At 39.7% G+C, this 27,424-nt stretch overlaps 1 protein-coding gene across 3 annotated transcripts in view; it reads left to right on the top strand.

The window, feature by feature from the left end:
• LOC141808170 (partitioning defective 3 homolog B-like) overlaps window positions 1-27,424 on the top strand; it is a 199,158-nt gene that overhangs the window by 162,394 nt on the left and 9,340 nt on the right. For all 3 annotated transcript variants that reach the window (XM_074694588.1, XM_074694587.1, XM_074694589.1), the window contains exon 23: window positions 12,145-12,221. In XM_074694588.1, the coding sequence (XP_074550689.1) occupies window positions 12,145-12,221 (77 nt within the window). The remainder of the gene's footprint in view (window positions 1-12,144; window positions 12,222-27,424) is intronic.

The raw sequence follows: 27,424 nt of genomic DNA, 5'->3' as shown, positions 1-27,424 counted from the left end.
CCGAGGCGCAGCAGTCATTAAAAGGTAGTTTTAGGTGTTTTTACAGTGACCAATAGTTGCAGTTCTCTACATAAGACATTTGACAGTCAGGAAAAGAGAGACACAATCTTCTCATTTTTTCTTACTTTGTCACAAGAGGTTCATATCTATCCACCTCCACCTTTTTCATTAAGTAGCAGAGTGAGCTAATCCAGAGGAAATGAGGGGTGGAGGTTAGTCACCAAGGATTAGACTAGTCCCAGGACATCAAACGTTCCATTCCCACCCAGTAGATAATCATAGCCAGGTTAGCCAGGAAATTAAGTGACTGCCTTTCAGACGCTTCCTAATCCCCGTCTTGCTCTCTCCTTACATTTCTCTTTCTTTCCCACCCATCCCGCTTTCTTTAAGTCTCTCCCCCTCCAGTACCCATCCCCCCTCCCAGCTCACCTTAAATCCACGCCTTGGCCAATTTGAACAGACTGCTTGTGTCTGCAAGAAAACTTCCACCTCCATCTCTTGGAGGGTATTTCATAGATGACACCATAAACCCTTGTACCTAAAGTAATGTGTGACCCCTTAGCCAAGTCCAGGCTTTCAGACAGATTGGACACTAATCAGTGATGTCTAAAATCTCCTCATCTGCAACTTAGGAATTTAATTTGTGCAATATGCAGCAATTCACCTGGAGACTAAAGCTATCTGAGCTACCTTTTATGTTTTATATTGTTTTTTTTGTTGTTGTTTTTTTCTGGCATGAACCCCTGCAACATTTGGCAATGGAAACGTGGATTATGATATGACAAGCAAAGTATTTAAGAATATATTTTAAACTCTGGATTTATAGTTAAATATACTACACCTGTGCAAATTTCTGCAACTTTTATTTATTTATTTATTCATTTTTATTTTTATTATAAGCCTCTCTGTTAAGCTGTGCAGATGCCATGTCCTGATGTACTGACTTAATTTTCTAATGTGTCTGCTTTATTTTGAGATTTAAGATTTAGAAACGAGGTAAATCCATCATTATGTTGTTGAAAATCCTCTAACATGCACCAGGCTTTAATTTGGAGTGATAGCACTTACTCAGGTATGAAGCTTTTATACATACTACATTTGTAGGGGGCAGTATCCTTGGCTCGGCCATAACTTCACCTAAACGGTCATAGACTGGACTACAAAAGAAGAAGACAAACAGAAGATTTACAGCAGAAAAAATGGAGTGATGTCAGATGGAGAGGACAGGAAATAAAACGTGTGGAGGCTAGAATAGATTATCGTACGGAGTCAATGGAAGAGAGGAGGTCAAGACTTTCATGAGATACCACAGGGTTAAAAGTATGAGAAATACAGGAAATGTCATAAGACATCCCTGCTGTAACTACCCCCCACCCCCCACCCACCCCCAACTGGAGCCAATCATCTGAAGGAGGGAGAAAGTGTGTGAGGGAGGCAGAAAAAGAAAGTGTCACTTTCATCCTATTACAGCTCCATCTAACCCGCCACTGGAGCCACCTGCTCCCACTGACACACAATCTCACACATACTCACAAAATGTATTTTCAGAGCTCTGCAGATTTTCAGACTCAGAATCTGTGCATGCACTAGCACATGCATCTCTTCTTTTCTTCCTTTTTTTTATTTTTTTTATTTATTTTTTTTTTTACCTACACTCAAATGTATGAATGTGAGTTTTGCTCTTATGCTAAGTCCCACGCCTGAAAAATCACAGCCAAATACATGAGAAATTGGAGAATCCACAAATGAACACCAGGGACAGATTTTCTTACCTACAGTGCTGACATATGACCCTTGGTTAAAAAAAAAAAAAAAAGAATATATCAGTGTCTCACACCGTCTCATCGTCCCCTTTAGGTAAAGGAACTTCCTTTTAACCCTTACTCCTTTGCTCTAACCAGTTCTTCTTCTTGGAATTCACCTTTCTTTGTTCCCTCTAATCCTCAAAGGGGAACTTTTTTAAGTCGGGAAGTTTGGGATAGGGAGAAGGAGTATGATACTGAGATGGAGAGTGGGGGGTGGAGGTAGAGGGATATAGTATCTGGGTAGCAGGGAGGGGGCTTAAAGCGAACAAAATTATCTTCTTTTACTTTTTAGGCTCTCCTTCTCCTCATCCCTCTCTCTGTCCCTCTATATATAAAATCACCCCTGACTCTCTTTTTCTCTCTCCGTCCTCTTATCAACTCCCCACCTTGCACTTTCAAGGACGAGCTAAACTGTTAAGAACACTAAGGACTGGATAAACCTCTGTGTGTGTGAGAGGAAGCTCAGTGTTTGTGTGTGTGTCTGTTCACTTTTAAAGCATGTGTTATTTTGTGTCTCTTATTTTAACTCTTTCACTACTTGCATGAATATATCGTTGCATAGATATAGGCGCACAGCTGAAAACGCGTGTGTGTGTGTGTGTGTGTGTGTGTATGTGTGTGTGTGTGTGTGTGTGTGTGTGTGTGTGTGTATTTCACTAAAGGCTTTGCTGCACAGTCTAATCCTATCCTCTCTGCTATTGCCTTACCTTCCCTCCTACTATCATTTATTTATCCCCATCTCTCTACACTTGCTCTTTCCATTTTTCATTTTCTCTGTATCTCTCTGTTTTATTTCTATCTCTAACTTTGCATGCTGGCTTTCCAAATATATATAAGTATGTTGAAATAACATACTTTCTCTGTCTTGAATGCAAAAAGGTCCGCTAGCCCCCACTTCACAGTTTAGTTTTGTGTCATTGTATCTACATCAGGCTGAGCGCAGGTGTGATACACACTTAAATGCAAATATCAAATCAACCAATCACATGGAAGCAACCTGATGCATTTCAAGATGAGCTGCTGAAATATGAAGAATAGAGGTGATTTAAGAGACTTTGAACTTGGCATGTTTGGAGATGAAAGGCAACAGTAATTCACATAACCACTTGTTACAACCAATGTATGCAGAAGACCTGCTCTGAATGCACACCTTGTTGAACGTTGAAGCAGATAGGATCAGTAGCAGAAGACCACACATAGTGCCACTCTTGTCAGCCAAGAACAGGAATCTGAAGTTACGATTCACATGGATTACATGGATTCTACACCACTGTACATGTGTCATATACCACTGAGGGAGCTACATTTGTAATTTTATGACGCTTGCTTCAGGGACAATAAAGGCATTCTGATTCTGATTCTGTAGATTGAAAAGAACATTACCTGGTCTAATGAGTCTTTGTTTCCACTGCCACATTTAGATGGTTGGGTCAAAAGATGGTGTAAACAATATGAAGGTTGCTAAGTGGAAGGTTACAGGTTTGATCATGGCTCCTGCACTCAAATTTCCAAGTGTCTGTGAGCAAGACCCCAAATCCTGAATTGCTCCCTCTGTTTGTCAATGAGCTGTGAATGAGATTAGCTATTGTAAAAGTGTTGTGTAGTTAGAAAAACTCGAAAGTGCTATATAAGCACAAGCCCGTTATCATAACCACACTATAGCATGCTACATTTGTGAGAATGATAGCTCAATGGTGGAGAAGTCATTAACTGGAGCTGCAGTCTTGGCTAATGTTGTGGCTTTTCTACAGTTCAGACATAATATTTGACTAGGTGGTGATTAAAAAAGTTCGTAATTTGTTTAACATGCTTGTGATTCTGATACCAGCTAGTGAGGGTAATGATTCCTGTCCAGTTAGTTGTCAATACAGGCACATCTTCATACCTAATTTGTTTGGTTCAAGCTAACTTTGGCAAAAGGTGCCTGTCTCAGTCCACTTCAAAGATGGTTTTGTTAGTGTGATACCTTTAAGATGTGACAGTAACCCAGGGGAGTGTGAGCTCATATGTATGAGATTTTAGTCCAAACATATTGATAACCAGCCGTTCTGTTATGGGTTACTGTTAACCCCTTAACTATGGTCATCCAAGCACATGTGGTAGCCTTTTTTACAACCATGCGACTGCACCTTTTTCTGAATCAACAGAAGTTGTCCAAAGTCACAATCCTGGAACTTAACATCAGTTTTGGTGTGCTATGAGTTTGTTAACTTTAAAATGCCATATTTATAAAGGTATTAATTTGATTGAAAGGTCCACGCACTGCTTTGCATACAAACACACACACACACACACACACACACACACACACACACACACACACACACACACACACACACACACACACACACACACACACACACACACACACACACACACACACACACACAAACTTAATATGCAGTCCTCTCCACTCCTCACAAACCCACACTAAGTAAACAGGATATGCTTTGCATTAAGTAGTATTAATCGTTGTATTCAAGGGAGACCCATTAAACTGCGTGCTTTGGGGAAAATTGACCTTCTGTGGTCTTAATTGTATGAGAAGCTCAACAGCGCTGTGACATTTAACTGTGAACCGGTCTTAATTCTTGGCCCTTTATTCTAGTACTTCACTGACATTTCAGTAGGAGGAGGATTGTGCATAGGAGATGCTCTGGTTCTTTGGTGATGTAAAAAACCAACAAGTTTGCTCATGATTGTTTTGTCTTTCAATTTTACTTGATTTATATTCCTCTCTTTTTGCTTTTATTTGATTTTTATTGTCATTTAGGCTGTCACTGCTAGATTCTCAGCAGGGCAGAAAGAGATTTTACAGTCTAATAGCACAAAGTGACAAAACTGTTATACATGCACAGAGGTTTTGGAGAGGGTGGTAGATCAATAGCAATGACTCAGCCATTACCCTGCCAGGTGCTGAGAAATCTGGTTTTGAAACTTAACTCCACAGCCTCATTTTTTATTCTGTGGCAGATTTTTATTTGTTAAAGTTCAGCTTTTAGCGGCCAAATATATTTGGTTCCAAAGATAACATGAGGGAGAAAACAGAGCTCAAAAATGTAATCTGTTGTTTCAGAGGTAGTTTGTTCATGCAGTTGGCTATGTTGCTATAATAGTGTGTTTCACAGTGTTTAAACTTAGACAAGAGGAAAGCTTTGCTTTCGTACAAAGAAGCTAATGTAGAATTGACCAAAACAAACAAACAAACAAAAATAAAAAGCTCCTTTAGCTTCAATTAAGTTTGGTTCATTAACTCATAAAACCCAACTAGAGAACACAAGAAAAATGGTAGCAGTCTCGTACAAAAAATGGTTAGAGCAACTGTCATTATTGCCACATTGTATGTTATTATAAAGATATGGATGAGAGGGTCTGTATAATTTCTTTTCCTGCCGCAAATCCAGAACTAAAGCTGGATTCTGGAAATGAGGAACTGTCAACGTGACTATTTTTTAATTTCTTCATTTATCTATTATCTATTAAGAAATGTAAACATAACCATTCCTATGTCACCGGGCATTGTACATCAATTTCAAGCCCCCAGCAGAGACCCCAAAAGTTTATTGTTTCAGCTAACAAATAGCTCTTTATGACAATTGTCTTGTACACCCATTTCATGTCTTTTCAAACACAGTATATGTTTCAAGTTTTTTGGGGAGCAGTAGTAGTAGGATTTGTGAGATAGGGCACTCTTTAGATTGAGCCAGGCTGTCTGTTTCAACCTGTTTGTGTGCTATTTTTGACATGAAGTAAACACTTGAGTACTAAAAATACTGAGCTACCAAAGCAACCAAATAAATATCTGTATGAGGAGAGCTGCTTTTTCCTGTATGGTTTGCATAGACCTAGAAGGCTGATGAACTATGTGCTAAAAGCCTTATGAGCATAGCTGTGTGTGTTTGCAGAGGTGAACTTTTGTGTGAATTTGAATGAGCATGTTCTTGGGAGTGTGCTTTTCTACCCTCTTTACTTTGGTACTCCTTTGTTAAGAAGATGTAGTAATTAGGCTGAGAAAACGGATGGCTTTTCACTAGCAGCTGCAATTACTGCTTCCTCTAGAATGAATGTATGGATGGGTAGATGGATGAAGGGATAGATCAATGGTTGGTTTTTATATAATGGATAAGCTGAATGGAGACTGAGTCTGTGTGGTAGAGAGAAAGGGTGAGTGAGTCACAGGAAGTATGTTTTGTTTTGAAATACTGTGAAGTACAGCCTAATTTTGGTTTTCTGAGATGTTGATGAGTTTGATGAAAAAATTGAACATAGTTTTTCACCACATTTGGGAACATCTGTCAATCTGCTCGTTAACTCAAATTTCTGATCAGCCAATCACAAAGCAGCAACTCAATGCATTTAAGCTTGTAGACATGGTTAAGATGATCTGCTGCAGTTCAAACCGAGCATCAGAATGGGGAAGAAAGGTCTGAACGTGGCATGGTTGTTGGTGCTAGACGGGCTGGTCTGAGTATTTCAGAAACTGCTGATCTACTGGGATTTTAACCGAAAACCATCTCTAGGGTTTACAGAGAATGGTCCCAAAAAGAGAAAATATCCAGTGAGCGGCAGTTCTGTGGGCCAAAATGCCAGAGGTCAGAGGAGAATGGCCAGAATGGTTCGAGCTGATAGAAAGGCAACAGCAACTCAAGTAACCACTCACTACAACTGAGGTCTGCAGAGGAGCATCTCTGAACACACAACAAGCCCAACCTTGAGGCAGATGGGCTACAGCAGCAAAAGACCACTGAGGCTACAATTCACGCAGGCTCACCAAAACTGGACAATAGAAGATTGAAAAAATGTTGCCTGGTCTGATGAGTCTGGATTTCTGCTCCACATTCGGATGGTAGGGTCAGAATTTGGCGTCAACAACATGAAAGCATGGATCCATCCTGCCTTGTATCAACAGCGGCTGCTGGTGGTGTAATGGTGTGGGGGATATTTTATTGGCTCACTTTGGGCCCCTTGGTACCAACTGAGCATGGTTTAAAGTCCACAGCCTACCTGAGTATTGTTGCTGACTATGTCCATCCCTTTATGAGCACAGTGTACCCATCTTTTGATGGCTACTTCCAGCTGGATAGCGCTCAATGTCATAAAGGTAGAATCATCTCAGACTGGTTTCTTCAACATGACAATGAGTTCACTGTACTCAAATGACCTCCAAAGTCACCAGATCTCAATCCAATGGAGCACCTTTGGGGAGTGGTGGAACGGGAGATTCTCATCATGGATGTTCAGCCGACAAATCTGCAGCAACTGCGTAATGCTATCATGTCAATATGGACCAAAATCAAAAGTTAAGTTTCTGAACATGCAACATAATTTCAAAGCATTTCCAGTTTGGTTACTGTAGAAAGAAGATCATGGTTTTAGTCAAAGAAATGTGCACATCTGCCATTCAACTAACACACATAACCCTCTGAAGCACTCTTTATGATCTAACCACAAAGAGGTCAACTTTTTGAGGGAGTGACAATTAGTGTATTAACATAGTTACCTGAAAGAAAATTCATTGTTTTTGAGCCATCCATCATCTCTAACTGCCGCATCAAAGATCAGTCACAGCCTACATACAAGTTTAACTAATTTAACAACACATTGAAACCATAGACAGGCTAGAAGTGCAAAAGTGTCGTTACAGAGGTTACTCAAATGTCATCATTTGACACTTTAGGCCACTAACCAAGCTGCTGTATTTGATGACTTGGAAGGGAACAGGCTGGCACAGACATTAGGTATATCACAGCCAGCCACGCACACACACACAGAAAACGCAGACTCTTCAGAGCTGTGTGTTAATTGTGTCAGCCCAAAGTGCTGGCTGAGCAGAACGATATGACTGATGCGGATTAGAACCAGCCTTCCCTTATTCATCGATTTCTGCATGGGTGGGAGGCAGACAGAGGGGGATGACTGAAATGGAGCAAATCTTTTTGTATCAATTTATGGAAGGAGAGAAGGACAATAAAATCGAGAGAGAGGCAGAGGGAGTGAGAGGAAAACAGGATGAATGGATGGAAGGAAAAAGGGGTTATAAAAGGGGCTCACTCCTGCAGAAGGAGGGCACAGAAAGTGACTGATGGAGGATATGCTGTTGCTTACTGTCATCATTGATTCAAGAAGGGGAGCAATAGACTAAATCTATGGAGGGATAGGAAGAAAGGATGAAGGCAAATGGAAAGAATGAGGAGGAGAGTTGTAAATTTAGGGATAAGTGATGGATTGGAAGGAGAAGCAAGACAACAGCATGAAGGATGTTGGTGTTATAAGAGATCTTAAGTAAGAGTAAAGGTTAGGGAGGGGGCTTAACGGTGCTCAGAGGAGCCTTTTATTTCACTTAAGGAGAGATGGTTAATGAGGGGAAAAAATGAGGTGTGGATGTGTGCAAGGAGGAAGTGAGGATGAAAGAGAGAAGTTGGGAAAGAGTCCAAAGAGGGATAGAAGAGGAGGAGTGTGAGGAGGGTAGAGATGGAGATGATATAAGTGTTGAAGAAGAGCACAAAAAGAGTTGAAAGCAGAGATGAAAGAGAGAGACACACACTTCACATTCGGGCTAAGTAGTCTCATTGAAGCAGTGTGCATCTACCAAATACTCCATGTCGATCTAAATCCCTTTGAAATCCTTGAAAAAGCTAGAGCGAGTGAGTTGGGACATGTGGGCCATTATATGTGTGTGTGCAAGTGCGAGTGTGTGTCAGTGTAAGTCAGGCCAAGGGGGAAAAGAAGCTCTAAGACAGAAGGAGAATGTGTGTGTCAGAGCTGAAAGTGATGGGGTGGTGTGTTTTATGGGTAAATTGAAGGGTCTGTTGAAATGAGAGAGATGAGCCCCTCTTAAAGTGTGTGTGCGCCTGTGTAAATGTGTGTCTGCATGCATGTGTGTGTCTGCTCCCTCTTCCTTCAGTATCAGTCTCTTCTGCTTGATTTTCGTGCTCTCTTCTCTGCCTCTCCTCTGCTCGCTATGCCGTGAAATGGTTTTTCACTAGACCATTACCCCAACCAGTGCGCGGCACTACTGCCACAGCCCTGCGTGAGAAAAAGTTATATTAAATATGTGTGTGAGCTCCTAGAGGGGGAGAGAGAGGGCTGTGTGGTTGACTGCGTGCCTGACTGAGACTTTGTCTGTGTATGTGTACAGTAGTTTGCCTGAGATACTCTGCATGTTTTGTTAAAGTGTGTGGGGAAGTAGGATTGTGATACTTGTTTTTGTGTGTGTTACTGTTTTTGTGTGGGTGACAGTCAGAAAAAATAGTATTTTATCATCTACCTCTTAACTTAAACGGGCTGTGAGAAGTTGAAAGTAAAAAAAAAAATCTCCCTTCTAGATATATGCCTGATCGTAATCCACACTTTAAAATGAGATTATCAGCACCAGTATTGCTGGTTACAGGTTATTTTAAAGTGCTACTTCTTAGCTTTCAGTTTTGGTCAATCAGGACAAGATTGATATGGCACGTCTAGGTCTCTATGACGACAGCACGCTGGCTGACAAACTTTGGTAATGAGAAGAAATAAAACTCAGAGACCTGTGTTTTTCTCTGCTGAAAACGATTTCTATGATTAGTTTTGTAGTGATGGTGGACACAGGAACCTAACTGTAAGACAGAAAAAGGACAGAAGAGCAGAAGAAAACTAAACAGGAGAGTGATACAGCCCAAGCTAAAGGCTAATTAGCCTCTAGCTTTGGCTGTATCACTCTATAACACAGGGGCTAAGCTGTTTATGCTAACGTTTATTCCAACCCACATACAGCAGTTATTCTGCAGTGGTCTGTTCAAACTTGAGAGTCTATCAATAAAATGAAGAGTGAGGTTATGTTAGCTCTGCTTGGTAGATGACTGGCAGGACATAGCTAACCAGGATTTACTAACGTTGCACATTACGGACATGTCTTAGAGCACCGGGCTTTCAGCTGCCAAACTGTTGTTGGCTTGAAAAAAGATAATTTGTTTCAATCTGATCTCCAATCCAATAAATCAAACACACGCCTCACTAAAAGTAATTTACGACAGTGTGCGGAGACTCCGGGCCACAAGGTGGCGACGGAGTGTAATCAAAACAGATCCTCCTCATAGCTTCTTTAATTAATTAAACAGACAAGACACTGAAAAGCTAGTTTTGCAGAAATTAGGCTAACACCAAGTTATTAAGACTTGTAGTTCATCTACCAACATCCCTTTTGGGCTTTTTCTGCAGAGCACTGATCCATGTTGCTTTGAAATTAGAAAAATTTATCATGTTTCAACCTAATATCCATAAGTTACATCTATCTTTTATATTATCAGGTTGTATTTGCAATTCTTCCTGATTCAAGCTGCATCCCACATGTGTTTGTGTGTGGTCAGATATTTGTTTGCTTTATTTGAACTTCCTCGCTTCGTATGTACTCATGCACAGTCATTACACACTCATCTGTTTGTGTTTGCTCAGTTTGTGACATCCAGCACTAATCTCCACTTGATCCATGTGTTTGGAAACACACAGAGCCACACTTGAGCAGAAGATTACTAAACCATGAACTCAAACTGACTGTCTGTACTTTTAAGCCACAAGATACAGTTTATTTCGGAAAAGGTTGATTACTACAACTAATGAGTAATGTTTCTAAGTTAATGGTTAATTTATTTACGTTCAAATGTATCCGATATATCAACCCCTACTTCCAACTCTTTGTCTTCCTCCATTTCTCTGACACCTGCCTCCCTCAGTTTTCTTCTTCAGTCCTGCATTCGTGACCCTTTATTTCTAAAACCTCTTTACTCATTGCTCTCACCTCTCACTGTCTGCCAGATGTTGCAATCATCTCATCTCTACCCCGCTACCTCTTCTTCCTCCTTTAAACATCTTATTAAAATTGTTTCGTCCATGTCCCTTTCACCTCTCCACTCCCTCGTCCTCTTTTTCACCCCATTTTCCCTCTCATCCAGTGACTCACCTCTCATCCCTTCTCTTTCCCTCTCACTTCTCAATAGCTTCATAATACCCCTCATAATACCCCTCCTCCTCTTTATACCATCCTCCCTGCTCTCTATCTCATTTACTCCTCATTCACTCTGTCTTTCTTTCCTCCCGTCTTCTCCACCTAATGCCTTTTCATTCTATTGCTCCACCCCACTCTTCTCACTTAATATCCTTCTTTCCCTCTACCTGAGATATTGAAGCTATAGAGACAGATGTTCAACAGAAAGCGGGGCTAGCAAATCTGTTTTATATACCTGGCATCGTTCCCTGGAATGCAAAGAAAGGAGAAAAGACTTTGGTCTATACTATCTAATGTGTTGGCAGTATTACTTTGAATTGAGGAAAGAAAGAGAACCTAGTTTTCAGGAAATCCTTTAACTTTTTTTGTCCTCACTATTTGAGGCCCCACGCACGTCAGCATCCTATTCTGCTGTATTTGACGGCACTTTTTACTCTTTTTCAGGATGTTGGAACATAGTGTACATCATAATCCTGCAGGACATAACAGCTTCGAAATGTGCTGATGACATTCAGTGATACCCATCAGAGAGCACTATTTCACACTGGCAAGGGTGTGATAGACATTTGATAGGCTATTGTCAGAGCCTCCACATCACATGGACCCCAGAGGGACTATTTAGTGCTGCATATAAGCATCATTATTATTGTAAGAGTTCAGCGTGTATGCAGAGTCACAACCCTCTGAATTTCATCTTCCTTTCTCATCACACATAATTTTCAAATGAGGCTAATTTACAAAGAAATGGCTGGCGCATATTTCTCTGTGTGTTTAAATTTGTGTGTTTGTGTGAATGTTAATGAAACTTGTTGACGTTTGGGGTTTAGGCCGCTTCTTTAAGGAGCGCCATGGCAGCTGGAATCTCACGACTGGGCGGATAATCTCTGACAGAGCTACTATGTGTGTGAGTGTGTGTGCTTGTGCTGTGTGTGTGTACAAATATGTGTATCAGGAGAAAGAGGGAATAGAGGAAAGAAGATGCAAGCAAATGTAGAAGATGAGATGAACTAAAGAGATTGAAATCTCTGCACATGAACGTCACTTTTTTTCCTCAAAGATTCAGATGAGACTTTTCTGTGCATTAGTGTGACTCTACTAATGCTTATGTGTGTGTGTGCATGTGTGGGTATAAGCAAGACTGCTTCATCCTGTTTTGAAGTAACTTAATCTCAGATGGAGACACCCCACCCCTCCCCCAGTTGTAAGACCTCAGAAGACCAAAATTCTATCTCTAAATCCCTAATAACTGGTCATTGCTCAGTTACTCCTGCATCTTTAACACACAGAAACACACTTAGACTTTTTTTTACATGTTGCTTCAGCACACTCATAAACTAACAAACCATCTCTTTCTTCCAGATCCCAGCCAGAGGTCCTGATCCCAGACTGGCACCAAGTTATGAAGAGGTGGAACGACAGTACGCCTCCCTACCAAGGTAAAAAGAAGAGGTTTTACTGCAAGTAGCACTGTCCTGCTTTTCTTTTCCTTTTTGATTTATTTAATTAAATCTGTGTAGTCCTTGTTTCTTTAGAGGCCACAATGTCAGCCAAGAACTCGCCTCATCCCCTTCTCAAGGGAATGTACTCGCACAGAGGAGACAGGGGCTGGAAACTGATCTCTGACCCCTAGATCTAAACCCTGACTAATCTATATTGACAGATTTGACATAAAATGTTGAATCTGGTCTCAGGGGTTCTGGTTTTCAAGGTGGTTTCTGTTTGTGGTCAATTGTAGTCCAAATAGTATTTCTCGAATGTTTTTCAGCAGGCTTTAGGGAAAACCGTGCATGGAGAGCAAAAGCAGGTGGAATGCACAGTCCTGTGATGGCATCGTAGGGTCTATCTGTGGTAATCCGACAAAATTTTTTTATCCATATAAAAGGTATCTTCATGCAAGTCAAGCTTACATTTTAATCTTGATAAAGGATTTGAAAATAGGCAAGTAGATCTGTCTGAAGCTGTTTTGTGAAGCTTAGTTGAAAGTAGCCGACACTGTCATGAGCACTTCATACTTCTGCGTCAGAACTGTGGTACAAGCACTTTGTAAGCGAACGAAAAGGTGGTAACACATTCAAAAGACCTCCATGGGTCTGTAATTATAACATTCTTCTTAAGGAGCTAATTGTGGATGTAACTCATTGAGTCAGCTCCCATTCTTCTTTCTAACTGAACATCAAGAGTTGATTCCACTAAGACTTGCTTTCATTGTTGTCTCAATGTGTCATCACTGAACTGCTTTGTGAAAATGGATGTGATTACCGCATTTGTTGGACCACTCATAAAGGATCTTAAACTTTTAAAGAAAGCTTTTCAAGTTTATTGTTCAGCACATCATGTTCTTTAAGGAAACAGCAAATCAAAAGATTTATGATACCTTCTGAGTTTCCCAAGGGTCTTTGAGAGTTTGAAGAGATTATACATTGTTTGGTCTGTGGAGAGAAAATTGCAAACAGATCTTCTTAATCTTAAGGAGATGCTCTGGATAACTCGTATTGTTAAGCTGTAATCATAAACTATTGTTGTTTAATCCTTTATTGTTTGCTTTCGTCATAGCATGCTTTAGCTTTTTCTTCTCAAGTCAGACTTTTTCCACACCCTTGATTTCATTTATTCAAACAGTTGAAGATTAAGAAGGCAGGTGAGAAGAGGAGAAACTCAAACATACGACTATCTCTGGACATTATTATCCTCACGGACGTTTTGTATTTGGACAAGCATAAAAAAATCACTTTAATCAATTTTTAATGGATTCCTTCCATTGATGTCTTATGATTTGTTTTCTTATGTAATCAGATAAATATTCATGTCCAGATATGCCATAGTTGTTCAAAAAAGCATGTAAAATCGGCCTGGAACAAGCATGAAACCACAGCTGCTGTCTGATAATTCAAACATATCAATGTGAGTTGAAGACATGATGTGTTTTCCGACCATTGTCTTTCATCGCTCTTTCAGCGTCTCATTTATCATTCACAACTCTCCCACTGTTTCTCCGTCTGATACGCCTCAACTTTAATTCTTCACCTGGTGCTGCAGAAACTTATTATAAAAGGAAAGAACTATTAATACTGAACTACAGTACAAGAGTGAAGTAAACCCTGGAATTGTGGGACTGTAATCTGTGTGTGTGTGTGTGTATATATATATATATATATATATATATATATATATATATATATATATATATATATATATATATATATATATATATATACATACATATATATACATACATATAAATATAAATATATATATATATATATATATATATATATATATATATATATATATATATATATATATATATATATATATATATATATATATATATATATACATACATATATACACAAACATATATGCGTGTGTGTGAAATATACCTGTGAATTTCAACAGGAAATATTCAGAGTAGCTGCTACATGCTTCTTCTCACTTTATTTTACTTTTCCTTCTCAGAACCAACACCTCGGCAGACTAACAAGCAGACAACAAATGTTTGTCTGTGTATGTGTGTGTGTGTGTGTGTGTGTGTGTGTGTGTGTGTGTGTGTGTGTGTGTGTGTGTGTGTGTGTGTGTGTGTGTGTATTTGGGTGTGTGTAGAGAAGAAGTCAATGTGTTGAAATCACGAACAGAAGTTAAGAACGTTAGGAAGTTTATAGCCAGGTTCCCACCCTCGTGAAAATGGTGAGGGCTGGCTATTTCACACCTCCTTTTTGTGTGTGGTGTGTGTGTGTGTGTCTGTGTCTGTGTGTGTGAGAGAGAGAGAGAGTGAGAGTGGGATGGGGGGGAGAAAGTGTGTGTGTGGGTGATGACTTTGGCAGATGGGAGCAAGAACACTGATGATAGTTTTGAGGTCTGGCTGTGATATCTGAAAGGCCTTGGGAAATTGGACACATACATACTCACATACAGTACACCCTGTCTCTGTTTCCACATGCAGGCCTGTACCATAATCCCAAAATCCTGCGCCAACTTAACATGTAGACCTCATGTTTGAGGAGTATCAGAAAGTCATTCAACCATAAAAGTAGCTTTAACACTACGCCTGCTTACAACCTGGCAACAGTCCTGAAGCATTTTGTACGCAGCTGATGTGCGACTAAGGACAGTTTTATTTCCTATAATGTAACTTTGTGTAGGAGTAAGAGTCTTAAAGAGACAGCAGCTCAAACAAAGCGTTTCAGACAGAGGCTAAAATGTGTTTTTTTTTAAACACAAACATAAGAAAGATTGGGATTGCAGAAAGCTACCACAGCTACCACAGGGGTACAAGGGGGATAGTGTACAGTGACACAGTATACCCCTCTTTAAAGATCTCTGTGATGGGTCTGACAGGTCTTGAAAACAACAAACAGAATAGATGCAAAGACATCAGTTAACAGTGTCACTTGTTGGATCAAAAGAAAGCACAGTATCCTTCCACCTCAGTCCCCTTATTGTCAGCATTGTAGGCCCAAGTGAAAAATGTCATTAAGTTGTTTAATCAACCTGTCAGTCCAGCACTAACTGCTGAGAGTTTCAAAGTTTTTTTATTTTACCTTAAACATCCCTAATTGCTTCTTTTTATTCAAAGACTTCACATTTCAAGTGAGTCAGTACACATTTTGTCACAATAAACACACCCTTCACAGAGCCAGTAAGCTTTTACTAAATAGGCAGAATAACCAGGAAATGTTTGTACTTCTCACTGGCTTTATGTGTGAAATTGTCTCATCATACTCTCTCTGTGTTTATTTTCCGTTGCCTCTAGCTTTGCCTCTCTGTGTACATGTTTCTTCTGCTGTCAATTAACTCAAGAGACATTTCTGCATCTAGAGAGTCTGTTTGGAAACCACATACAGCCCGCTGTTGACCTTATCAAAACATATTATTTTGCCACTCGCACAGAAATAGCTAGGAGGCTGTGTGTATCTAATGTCTGCATGCATGTGTGGTACGAAACATGTTTGTGTGTGTGTGATTGGGTGATTTATGCGTTTGCGTGTGTGCGTGAGTGTGTGTAAGTTTCAGGGGAAACCAGAAATAGCTGCAGGGTTGCTTACTCAGGTACTGTACATTTGACTCAAAGTGAACCAGAGCGCTGTGTGAGTGTGTATGTGAGTGTGTGTGTAAGTGTGCGTGTGTGTGCGCGCACACTATTGCTGTGACATAAGATTGTGATGGCTCTAAAATTAAAACATGACCCAGACGTGGATGAGGTTTCCCTGCCTAAAGCGCAAACACTGCCTAACAAACTGTCAGCAAATGTCAGTGTATGAAATAGAGCTGTGGTGCATATATGGTTTAATATTCCTCTGCCTGAATATCCAATGCTTTAGGAATTAATTTCATCAGAAAAAGACACCAAGGCATCAAAAGTCAAGTTTGGTCAGGGTGAATCAAACATTATATCAGCTGTTTTGAAAAGTCAATCATAACTACATCAATACAGGTGGAAAATTAAAGTTGCTGTTTGATGGTTGAAGGATGGAGGTTTTTACAGCAAAGGAATTTAAATATATACTAGAAAAGCACTCAGAGAGCGCAAACCTCCACCAAGCATATTGTGATTGCTACAATTTGGTGTTAGTTGCAGGTTTGTAACATCATTTGTTACCTGACAGTGTTGAAAATCATGATGAGCAAGTACATATTTCATATTTCGGATCTTAGTATCCAGAATATTGGTGGGATCTGGATCATACGTATACATGTGTCAGAAATTATGGTGACCTTGTCTTGTATTGATTTGCAAAGCAATCTGACCACACATGTTTAAAACGGCCCTATTTCACAATGATAAAGAATCCTTTAAAAAACCCTGGATCCAGATGGTGATCCGGATCACCTCCAAAATTCAATCACTTCTTCCTTATCCCATTTTGAACATTTCCTGAAAATTTCATCAAGATCTTTTCGTTACTTTTTGAGTTATGTTGTGCGCATGGCATCTCATTTCAGGTACCTCAAGATCTCCTCACTTGGCCGTTTTCTTGATATGACCTCTCCATCCTCTCTCGTTATTTCACAATAGCCTTACACTGCTCCCCTTTCATCCCTGTTTCACAATAATAGATCATACAGACAAATTTTCCTTTACCTGTACCAAAGTGGAGATCTGTTGTTAATTTCTCTTTTCAGTTTGATTAATAAACACCAAAAAAATGGATTAGTTCCCATTTTCACAAACACTCCCAAAATTTTCTCAAAGACTACAACACCAAGCTCACAAAATTTAGAAAGGAGTTGTAGGTAATGAGTGATTTTGAATGCACTCACATTTTTATTTAGCAGGGAGGCTGTGTGTACCCCTCAAAAAAAGGAAAAAAGTATTTTGTCTTATTAATTAAAAATTATGGTCAAATTAACAAGTCCTTATTATAGAATCCAATCAGATTAAGTGTAACTATCAACTGGATTTTGTGAAATGAGTATCTGTGCTGCATTAAATTGAGTAGTCTCTACTAGCCTGTACTCCAAGCCTAACATCAAGATAAGGAGTCCACTTTCAGCATTTAGCATGTCGCAGTGGCAGGGGAAAATGTTCTTTTAACAGGCAGGAACCTGGGGATTGATGCTACAAGAGCTGGTCCAGGCCGGAGTCAGCTCTTACTATAAGCTTTTTTAATTATGGTGATAATTCTTGTAGTGTTGCCCACACAAAGATCGTACCTAGGTTGGTCACTCAGGCACTCAGCTCTCTGTAGACAACCAGAAAACGAGCTGGTTCCACTGTAATGTTATATGAAAAGCATGATTTGGTTTATACCTTCTGGTAAAAATTGAATATCACTGATTCATTCATTTCAGAAGAATATCTTAATAGTGTGATCACTTTCGTATTAAGTGATATTTTTTTGTGTTATTGGCTAGGAAAAATAAGTTTATCTCTGTAGAGATTTACCTTAAACGTAATCACTTTACAGTCCACTTAGTAATGTTTAACTGTCAGTGTCCAACTCTGTCTTTTGGTATCAAAGAGAACATTTTCCTCCATCATGCAGTCTTCCTGCAATTTTCTCCTCAGCTTGAGAAACTCTTAAGCCTCTTAAAAGTCCCACTAACTACTCCTAACAGTTTTTCACCTTAGGAGCTTTCCTAAGGGCTGAGATACTTAGTGGATAATTTTGTCTTTTCCAGAGTTTAGTCTTAAATAAAAGGGAAAATGTCTCTTGAATGTCATGGTGTTGTGAATTTCTTAGAATTTTAGAGCAGCTCTTTGAACTTGAAAGCGTATTACTTACCATTTTGTGTGCAGATGTTTGAGCATGAATCACTGTAACTACATCAGTGTGTATAACATATACTTCATGAGTGTATTTGTTAATAGGTTTGGGTATGGGAGTGTGTGCATGTGTAGGAGTGTGAGTTTCGGTCTTTCTGAGGTCTGTTGATCACGATCAAAGTGGGTCTGTGTTGAACATTTTCAGGTTATGCCCCCGCCATGTGTGCACTATTAGGGCACACATGGTAGGGCATATATTTGCCCTCTTTTAGCCATGCACACATGCTGACACACCACCTACATTCTGCTATACATATTTTCTCCTTTATTATTCATTATAAGAAACCTTCATGGCCAACAGTAACTTGAAAGTGTGATTTTTTTTTTCTAAATCTAATTTTATTCAACCAATTACATAACAGATTCATTTGTGCTGTTACCAAGGTTAAAGTTTTTGATCTGTTAGCCCATGGTTTTGTGGCTCCTTTTCTTCCATAACCCCTCATTTCTCCAGCTCAAAGTACTGCGCATTTGACTTTCATAACCCCAAGCACTGGTGTAAGCTAACTTTGACTAAAACATGACTTTGCTCCTCAAGGATTTCTGTTGCTAACAGCAGCCGTTTGTTCCAAACACAGCCTTGACCCAATTAGATTAACCAAACACCCTTTCTCATTTGTCCTTGTTATTACTCTTATTGGATTAAAGGCCCAATCAGAATTCTTGTTCTTGTATCTGGGAAGGTTGTCCACTTCCTCATTACAGTGATAATTACATGATTAGTAATTACAAAGCAGATGCTGTATTCCGTCCGGCACTCTGTCCCCTTGAGTTGTATATCCTCATTTATGCCATGTGCTCTCTGCATCCTAGCCCCTCCCCTTTTCATTCTAAACATGGGGTGAAAAGGACATTGTTGAGTATTGTTTCACTTTGCTGAGGAGAGGAAACGAAATGGGAATGTGTCTCACTTCTCTTTCTGTCTCAGTTGAGAAGACCTCCCAACCAGGCTCGAGAGTTTCCCAGACCACTTTACAACTGCTGCACAATCCGGCCCTTTGTTGGTTGTTTTCAGTGTTTCTCTGGACTCATCGAGTCTCTGCTTGTTTGTTAGCCATGCAGGAGACCCCAAGCAAGACCCTGCCTCTCATGGACTCTCCCCACCTCCTTCCTCCCCATTTCCCTCTTGACCCTATCTTGTTCCTAGCTTCTAGTGTTTCTGATGTGTTCACCCGTTGTTTCTCTAGAGTCATAGGCACAGCTTTGATCCTGATCATAGACTCTAAAAAGTTGGGTAACAATCCATAATGTGTTGCAGGACCAGTGGGTGCCTCAAGACAAGAGCATGATACGCTTTCATATGTCTGCACCCTGGGGTGAGGCAGGAAATTTTCCCTTCAGGCCCCTGCCAGTGAATGTTTAACAGGTTTTTTGGAGCACTGGAGTTGGGCTGTGTTAAGTGATACCATGCTCATGTCAAAGGTAGGGCTGTGTTACAACTAGTGAGATACACACACTAAACACATGCTCCATGGGGGCAGAATAACCCTTGAAGGAAGTTTACTCTGAGTTGATCACTAAATCATTTGAAGGTATCACATCTCGTTTGCCTCATTTGCCTTCTCAGAAGGCCAACTTTAGGTTGAACACTCTGTTATGGTTAACCAATCACCAACAATGTGTGAAATACATTAAGGGGTGCTGCTCTGTTATTTATATCTGCTCCCAGTACAAGAAGGCGGACTATGATTCTAACATTTCAACAGTTGCAGCTGTGAAATGTTAACATCTGGTGGCAGCTTAATGACCATCTGCTGTTCCTCTGCTGCTACAAGTTACTGTGTTCCTCAGAAATCTTCAGAGTTTCACCAGATAATTGGGAGTGTAAAGATATTCAAAGAAATTCCATAAAGGGCAGCATGATGAAATTTGCTGAGAAAACCAACTATAAAAAAAACATGCAATTATTTGATACCAGGCAAAACGGACAGTCAGTTTTCATTTTGATTTATGCATTGGACAAAACAGGAAGCAGCTCTTGTTACTGCAACAGGCAAAGTTTGACAACACAACACACTGCAAAAAACTGAAAGAAAATGTTTATGTCTCATTTTAGTTTTTTTTTTTAAGTCTCACTGGACTTAATACTGTCCAAATTCAACTAGCATGTCCAGAAAATAAAAAATTCTGGCAAGATATTAAAAGACAAAAATTATGCTTTTGAATTGCTTTTATAGAGTAAAAAAAACTACCATTGAGGCAAAGAAAATTTGCTTGTCAAGTTTCTTTAAATAAGAATAATGTCTCATTACAAGAAACTTTTTTTTTACTCGACAAGCAGTTCCAGTGGCATGTGCCTTTTTATTTTATTTTAACTTAACTTCATCTATAGTATAACAGTGACATGTTATGCAGGTTACTGTGTATAAACCTACCATGACTTGTCTTCAGGCCATAAAATAAAGGCCTGTTGAGGCACCTCCTTAAGTCCTTTCCAAACAAATCCACAAGTGTGTTTGTGACTGTGTGTAGGTTTTTTTCTACAATCTCCCTCTAGCAAGTAACTCATCTCCATGTACAAAATTAGTGGCTATGGGGGGATCCTAATTTGACAGCAATTTGTTTCCTGTGGTCATGCACAGAGCAAAGTGTCCCCAGCTTGAAACCATTATATCCTGCTGAGGGGGAACCTTATTGGCTCAAGATGTGAAATAATAGGCTATAAGAGTGGGGTATGGTATTATAGGTGATGCATTTCATGATGTTTCAGGAAGTCACCCACCGTACTGCCTGTAGGTGGTTACGTGTGATACCAGATTGAACTGTTTTCACTCAGAGCTTGTCTCTTTTTTCATTACTGTTTGATGTGTAAAGGAGAGATGTTCAACATGTCTTCTCATCTAAGTTCCATGCATTACTAACATGCTCATGAAAAATTTCTGGTTCACAGATTTTGCAGGCAGATCTTTTATTTTGAGTGTGAAGGGTCAAATGTTTCCGATTCAATGCCACAAATGTTTCACCCTCATCTTTGTTTGACATACAAACTCAATTTACAAAACACTGGCTAAAACTGCTCAACGTTATGATCATGGACTCAAACCTTTGACAAATAAAATGTTAAAAAATTAAACTTAATGTGTAGGGTAATTGCTTCTCACTGTTAAAATTAATCATTTTTCAGTATCAGATGGTGGAGTTTATGCATTTTAGGTTAGGAGAGTTCAGTCACAGTTACATTAACGTCTTTATGAGAAAATTCACCCTGGTGATTTGGAGAACAGATTTCTTAGTTTGTTGATCAGTCGGCTTATTTCTTATTCAGCATAAACTAATTCAAACAATGTCTCCAAAATTCGGGCTGCATCCTCATCATTCAGTTTCCAAATGGCATGGTCGTATTATGATGGGACAAAGACCACACCACTCCTAATCCCTATCGTTCTGCCCTCTCTGTGTTTCCGAGGCAACAGCCTCCTACCATCTGGAAGGCCCTCATCCCTCAGTTCCTCTCACTTTCCTCTAATGGGTTTCTTCTCTGTCCTTTTCCCATCTCATTTTCTTTTTCTTTCAGCACCGCTTTCTTTTATTCTCTTACATTTTTTCCCTCTTTTTGTGCTGTAATTGTATTCGCTCTCCAATTTTCCCCATTTGCACTGCAGCTTTTTCTACAACTTTTCACTTTAGAAACTGACCTTATTACCATATTCTTCCATTTTCTTTAAATGCTAACCTTTAATCCATCAATGGTCTTTTTTTATTTCATTCCCTGTTGGCTTTTTATGTTTGTTAACGTGTCTGTAATGTTCAAAACAGTAACTCTGTATTCTTTACCCCCATTATTTCACAGTCATACACACTCATGACCCAATACACACATGGTAGGCTTAGTTTACACACACATACTAACGTACACAAGGGAATGTAATCATGTTAACTTCCTGGACTGGTCAGTTTGTAATTCATGATATGTGAGTGGATGAATCATCTTTGACAGAACTTTATTGACAAAGACAGATAGGAGCCCCGGATAGGTGTTTAGTTTCATTTAGACGTGAATTGTATGACCAATCATCAGTGTGTGTGTGTGTGTGTGTGTGTGTGTGTGTGTATGCCTATTCCTCTAAAGTAGGGCCCATTATTCTCAGCAGATGCTGACCTTCAGCATGCCAGTTCTCTGGAGGGCAGCACTTGTTCTCCGCTCTTTCTTCTCCTCTCCTCGTTTCTCCCCTCCTCCCCTTCCATTACTCCTCTTTGTTGTCCCTCCCTTCTCATTTTCTGCTCCTTTCTTCCTCCTTTGTCTATCATGTTTTACTTCTTAGCTACACAAGAGATCCATCTGGGAGGTTCAATCCTTCATGCTTGTAGTAACTGTTTGTCGTTTCATTTTTGTAGTTTGTGACTGTCTCATACATGATGAGTCCCTCAACTTTTAGCACATTGTCCTTAGCTGACTGTCAAATGGTTTCCCTAACAAAAACAGATTTTTAGAACCCTTCTATTTCTCATTTTCATCACACTTGTTGAAGTCAGTCCCTGTCCTCTCGATTCCCCACGCTGTCATCCTCTTGTTCACTCCTAGTTTGGTCAAAGGTAAGCAGCAGTAAACTGAGATTTAATCCATGGGGTTGTCTGGTAAAACTAGTGTATCTTGCACTAAATTCACTTCACTGTAGTAGATAGGGAGTGATTTCAGACACAGCTTGTCTTCCCTCCTCGTCTTCCTCCTGATCTTCCCTCTAAACCCTCTGCTGTCTGCAGCCCCCACACCTCTTTGTCTTGTGTTTATACTGACTCCTTATCCTCTTTCAGATTCTTCTGCCTGTCTGTCCTTTGCTCTTTGGTTGTTCCAAGGAATACAAATGATGAGTTAATTCTTTAGTGGTTTGCTCCTTGCCTGCTAAACTAACACAAATTTGCCCCTGATGTGAAGTCTTAGATCATACAATCTTTGGCATGAAGCCCATAACACAGTATTAGCATGCAGGTCAAAAACAATGGGTTGCATCTTCATCTTGGTTAGAGTTGTACATTTTTCCTGCTTGGTATTCAGTTTTGCATTTCCAGCAGCTTTGCGCCTGGTGACAGGGGTCAGCAAACCACAAAAACCTATTTACAGTGAGGTGCTATGAGCCAACAGATTCTTATTTATTTTTATTCCATCAATTCCACTCACAGCCTTCTATATCCTAAAAGTCAAACTTTTTGCAGTAAGAATCAACATTTTTGGCTTGGTATGTGTGTGGTTTCTGGTGTTTCTGCTGCCAGCCTTAAGTAGACTCTCAAAGAACTGCAGTTCTAAGCACTTTGGCAAAATATTCATATTTTTAGACCAGAGGTTATTGCTTATTTAGTTGACTAAACATTTAAATACTGTCATCCCACTGTTTTTTTTTAGAAAACATTATCATATGATTGTTATGATGGGGAAGTTGCAAAGCAATCAACCCTTTGCTTCACTTATTCAAAAACCAAACGAGATGGGCTACCTTGCAATTCCCACTATACAAATAGAGTCCTTTTCCTAACATCTGTGTTTAGCCCTCATCTAGTGAGTTTATTGTTTCGAACATTCACCCTTAAACCTTATTTTTTTGTTTTTCCATGTTTTGGACCCTTCTCAACCAGCAACTGTTAAAGCATGAAATATTGTCCAATATTTGTCAGTCAAGTTTCTTCAGAATCTCAGTCCATGAGTATTTCTATTAAATCCTACACTTTGTAGTTTCAATGAATACACAACAGAAACTCAGCTTTATTTGCAGTCATTGGGGTCAGCTTGGTCTGAAATGTATTAATGCTCTGGATGTTATGTCTATGTATTTGGTATGCACCCTAATCCGAGATGATAATACCCTTTGTTAGCCTTTGACCCCGACCTCTGAGTGTTTGGTGGGAACTGATGGAGTTTCATGTGACTTAGAGGGGTCAGGGGTCAAGGGAGGTTTAGGGTCTAAATTAACACACTCTCTCACATACACACACAAACACACACTCAAGTACCACCACAGACCACATTAACAGCTGAGCTAACAGATCCCCATCTCTGAGGTACACTCACACACAGACAGTATGTGACCACTTAACCATAAGTAGGAAAACAGCTTAGTGTCTTATTGGATTCTCCCAATAAAGCTGAAGAACCTCTCTGTGCTGCTTTAGGTGTCTCTTAATGAGTCAGCTGTGTCTTTTTTTACACCAGGTGCTCTGTACAGTATCTTTGCAGCAGAATAAAAGCAGCTTTGTGCAGTTAAGTGTGGTCAGACAGAGACAGCTGTTCATCATGCTTTAAGCACTCCAAGTGACTATTCAAGGATCAGACTTTCAGGGGTACTCAGCCCGAGAGAGATTGTGATACAGAGTTTCTCACATGTGATGGAACCTGTAGCTAAACCACTCATTTACTTAACAGTTACAACATGTATTTTTCTACATGAGATTTCTGTTCACAACATTTAGGTGGAAAACTTATGCTCTATGTGATATAATATGCTCTTTATGTAAAGGCACTGGATTCATCCAAGCGCTAAAATTAGGGATGGGAATCAAAAACCGGTTCCTGTTGAGAATCAATAAGAAATGTTTCAATGCATCGATATCGTTAGCCTTTGCCCTTAACGATTCCCTTATCAATTCTTTACATTGTGCTGGAGCCGCCGAGCCTTACGTCGACTAGTCTGCTGCAGCTATCTTAGCTTAGCAGTTAGATGTTTCCCAAGAAAACTCTGATTCAGGATTTTCAGCTTGAAGTTTTACTGGAGAACTGACTTCATAAAGAAATGTACATAACTGTCTCTCAGGAGATTCAAATTCAGTGCATTCGAAATGGTATAAATCACCTTATTTATCAAAATAACAAAATAGCACAAGCTTGATGCTAATGTATATGGGAAACTGCATTGATATGCTAGCAGTTAGCATACATCAGTATAACTTTAGCTTCAGAATAGAATTTCAACTTTCATCACAAAAACATATCACATCAACTCTTTGTAAAAAATACTGAGAATTTCAAACGTCAAAAGCTAATAGGCAATTGAAAGGCTCATGGCTGACTTCATAACTACGGAAAGCTTCCAAACAACTTAAACTATTGTTATAACCACTTTGAGACACTAGATGGCCTACTTGAATTATTAATATATTACAACACAGTACATCAACTGCACATTGTGTGCAATTTTTACCTGTTTCTGTATAATTATGCCCAGAAATATCCAGACTAAGGGACCAATTACATTTTATTCACTTACAGTATAAACTCAATTAAATGTTGTTGACACAGAAAACCTGCAAAGCTACTTTTTGCAACAAGAAAATTCACAACAAGAATTGATAAGAGAATCGATAAAGAATCAGATCAATAAGCAGAATTGATAAGGGCAAAATCTTATCAATTCCCATCCCTAGCTAAAATTAGCAGGAGTATTATTCTTAATTTCTTTATTTGATTTCTTGGGTTACTTGATGCCATAATTTACTGCATGTTTATATACTGAACCTGGATTAACAGCTCAGCAGTTTAAAAAAGTTATTAATTTTAAAAACCTAAGCTGTATGTGACACGTTCTGTTTTTCTTCCAGTACATTTCTCCTACAAATAAACTTTCCTCCTCTTTCCTACCCTTGCTGAAGATAAAATATTTCTCCACCCTTCATTATTTCTCACTTAAGCTTTTATTGCCTCATTGTTTGGACTGTGATGTGTCTGTGATTAAAGCTTCATAATGAAGTATCACATTAGGAAGATGGAACTTAGTTAAACTTAGTTTAACTCCAGGGACATTAGATCACAGCAGCTCCATTTTCACTGCGCCTCACCAAATGTCATTACGACAGCAGTTGTGGAGCAATTTGAGCTATTAATCTGTTTTATTACCGCACTGTCAGAATATCGTGACTCTCATTGACAAAGAATCTGACACTGTTGAATGCAATTTGAATATATGAAGTAGTTTCCCATCCTCAAAGCTGAAATCTGTTTTAAATGCACATCAACACAAGGTGAAGACTCAGCTTTAGAGAGACTCATAAAGAGGTAACCGAATTAGAGGTGCAGTAGTTTATCTCCTCTTCTTTTCCTCACTCACTTTAAATATCACTCTTTACTTCCCCTTCCTTTTCTCTTTCCTTACCCCCTGTAACTCTCCCCTTCTCATCTGTAACCGCTCCACTCTTCTCATTTTGAGGCAGCGTTGTTTGTGTTTGTGCTTTGCTTTTATTGTGACAATCCATCTGTGAAGCAGCTGTCATTGGCTCTCTGGAGTTTTTTAATGTGTTGTGTCACAATACTACGTCTCCTCTTTCTTTCCTAAAGGTATTAGCGTCTCTTTCAGACAGCCTGGGATGAGCGATGGCTATGCCTGCATGCGCGGGTGTGTATTTGTGCGTGTGTTTCCACAGTCTTAACAGCTGTATCCAGGCCTTTCAGAACCAGTCAGTGAAAGTTTGGTTGAGGGAGTGAGGCAGGTGCAGAGGACGTATAACGACTCCTTGTTTCCCCCAAAATCCATCAGAAATCTCTTAAATACCGGGGTATTAGAGAGGCTCACATTACTCTCAATTACTGTCAGTCATGGAGGAGTCATTCCAATTATCCTTCTAATATATATCCTCTGCAGTCTGAGCGCTCTGTCTGCATAATGTTAAAGAAATCATCCCTAAACAGGTATCTCATATTTGATTTTGATTCAGACTAAGCCCAGACTGGCTTCTCTGTTCAAGTTTCCAGTCTTTTATATAGCTTTGATTGCTTGCTGTGTTTTGTCAAAGTAAAAGCTCATGTGCCAGGAAGCTGCTCTCAACCATTATATTTGTTTCCATCTTTCTGTCTGCTGCTCAAATACATACAAGGACTGATATACAGTATACACAGAGACCACCAGCCTCTTCATCTGGTCTTAACTCTCCTCCAGCTGTGTGCCAATTTACCTCCTCCAGAGTTTGCGTGGTTTGGGGAGGGGTGATTAACAGCTAGCTTGAGCTGTGTGTGTCCTCCTCAAGTGTTTATGCTGTGGAATGTTTCTGTGTGTCTTTGTCCATATAAGTATTTTAGTTCTCATACTTTGTGATGTCTTGTGTGTGTGTGTGTGTGTGTGTGTGTGTGTGTGTGTGTGTGTGTGTGTGTGTGTGTGTGTGTGTGTGTGTGTGTGTGTGTGTGTGTGTGTGTGTGTGTGTGTGTGTTTGTGTGTGTGTGTGTGTGTCTGTGTCTGTGTCAGTGTGTGTGTTTGGGTAATGGTTTCCATCCTCATTACTCCTTAATCCCCAGCTGCTGTGCTGTGCTGACCGGGTTCCTGGAGAGAGAAATTCCAAAGTTGCCACCGGATTTACAGTGAATTCCCTGAAGGATCCCTCTGGATTTCCACTCCATTCCCCAAACATCTATTTTCTGGAGCTTCCAAAGAAATAAACAGTTATCTTAACTGAAAAAAAGTC

Source organism: Halichoeres trimaculatus, unplaced genomic scaffold (assembly GCF_033239565.1).
Source record: "Halichoeres trimaculatus isolate MK-OKI-2021-1 unplaced genomic scaffold, fHalTri1.1 fHalTri1_scaffold_19, whole genome shotgun sequence".
Lineage (NCBI taxonomy): Eukaryota > Metazoa > Chordata > Actinopteri > Labriformes > Labridae > Halichoeres > Halichoeres trimaculatus.
This window is presented reverse-complemented; position numbering and strand designations above follow the sequence as displayed.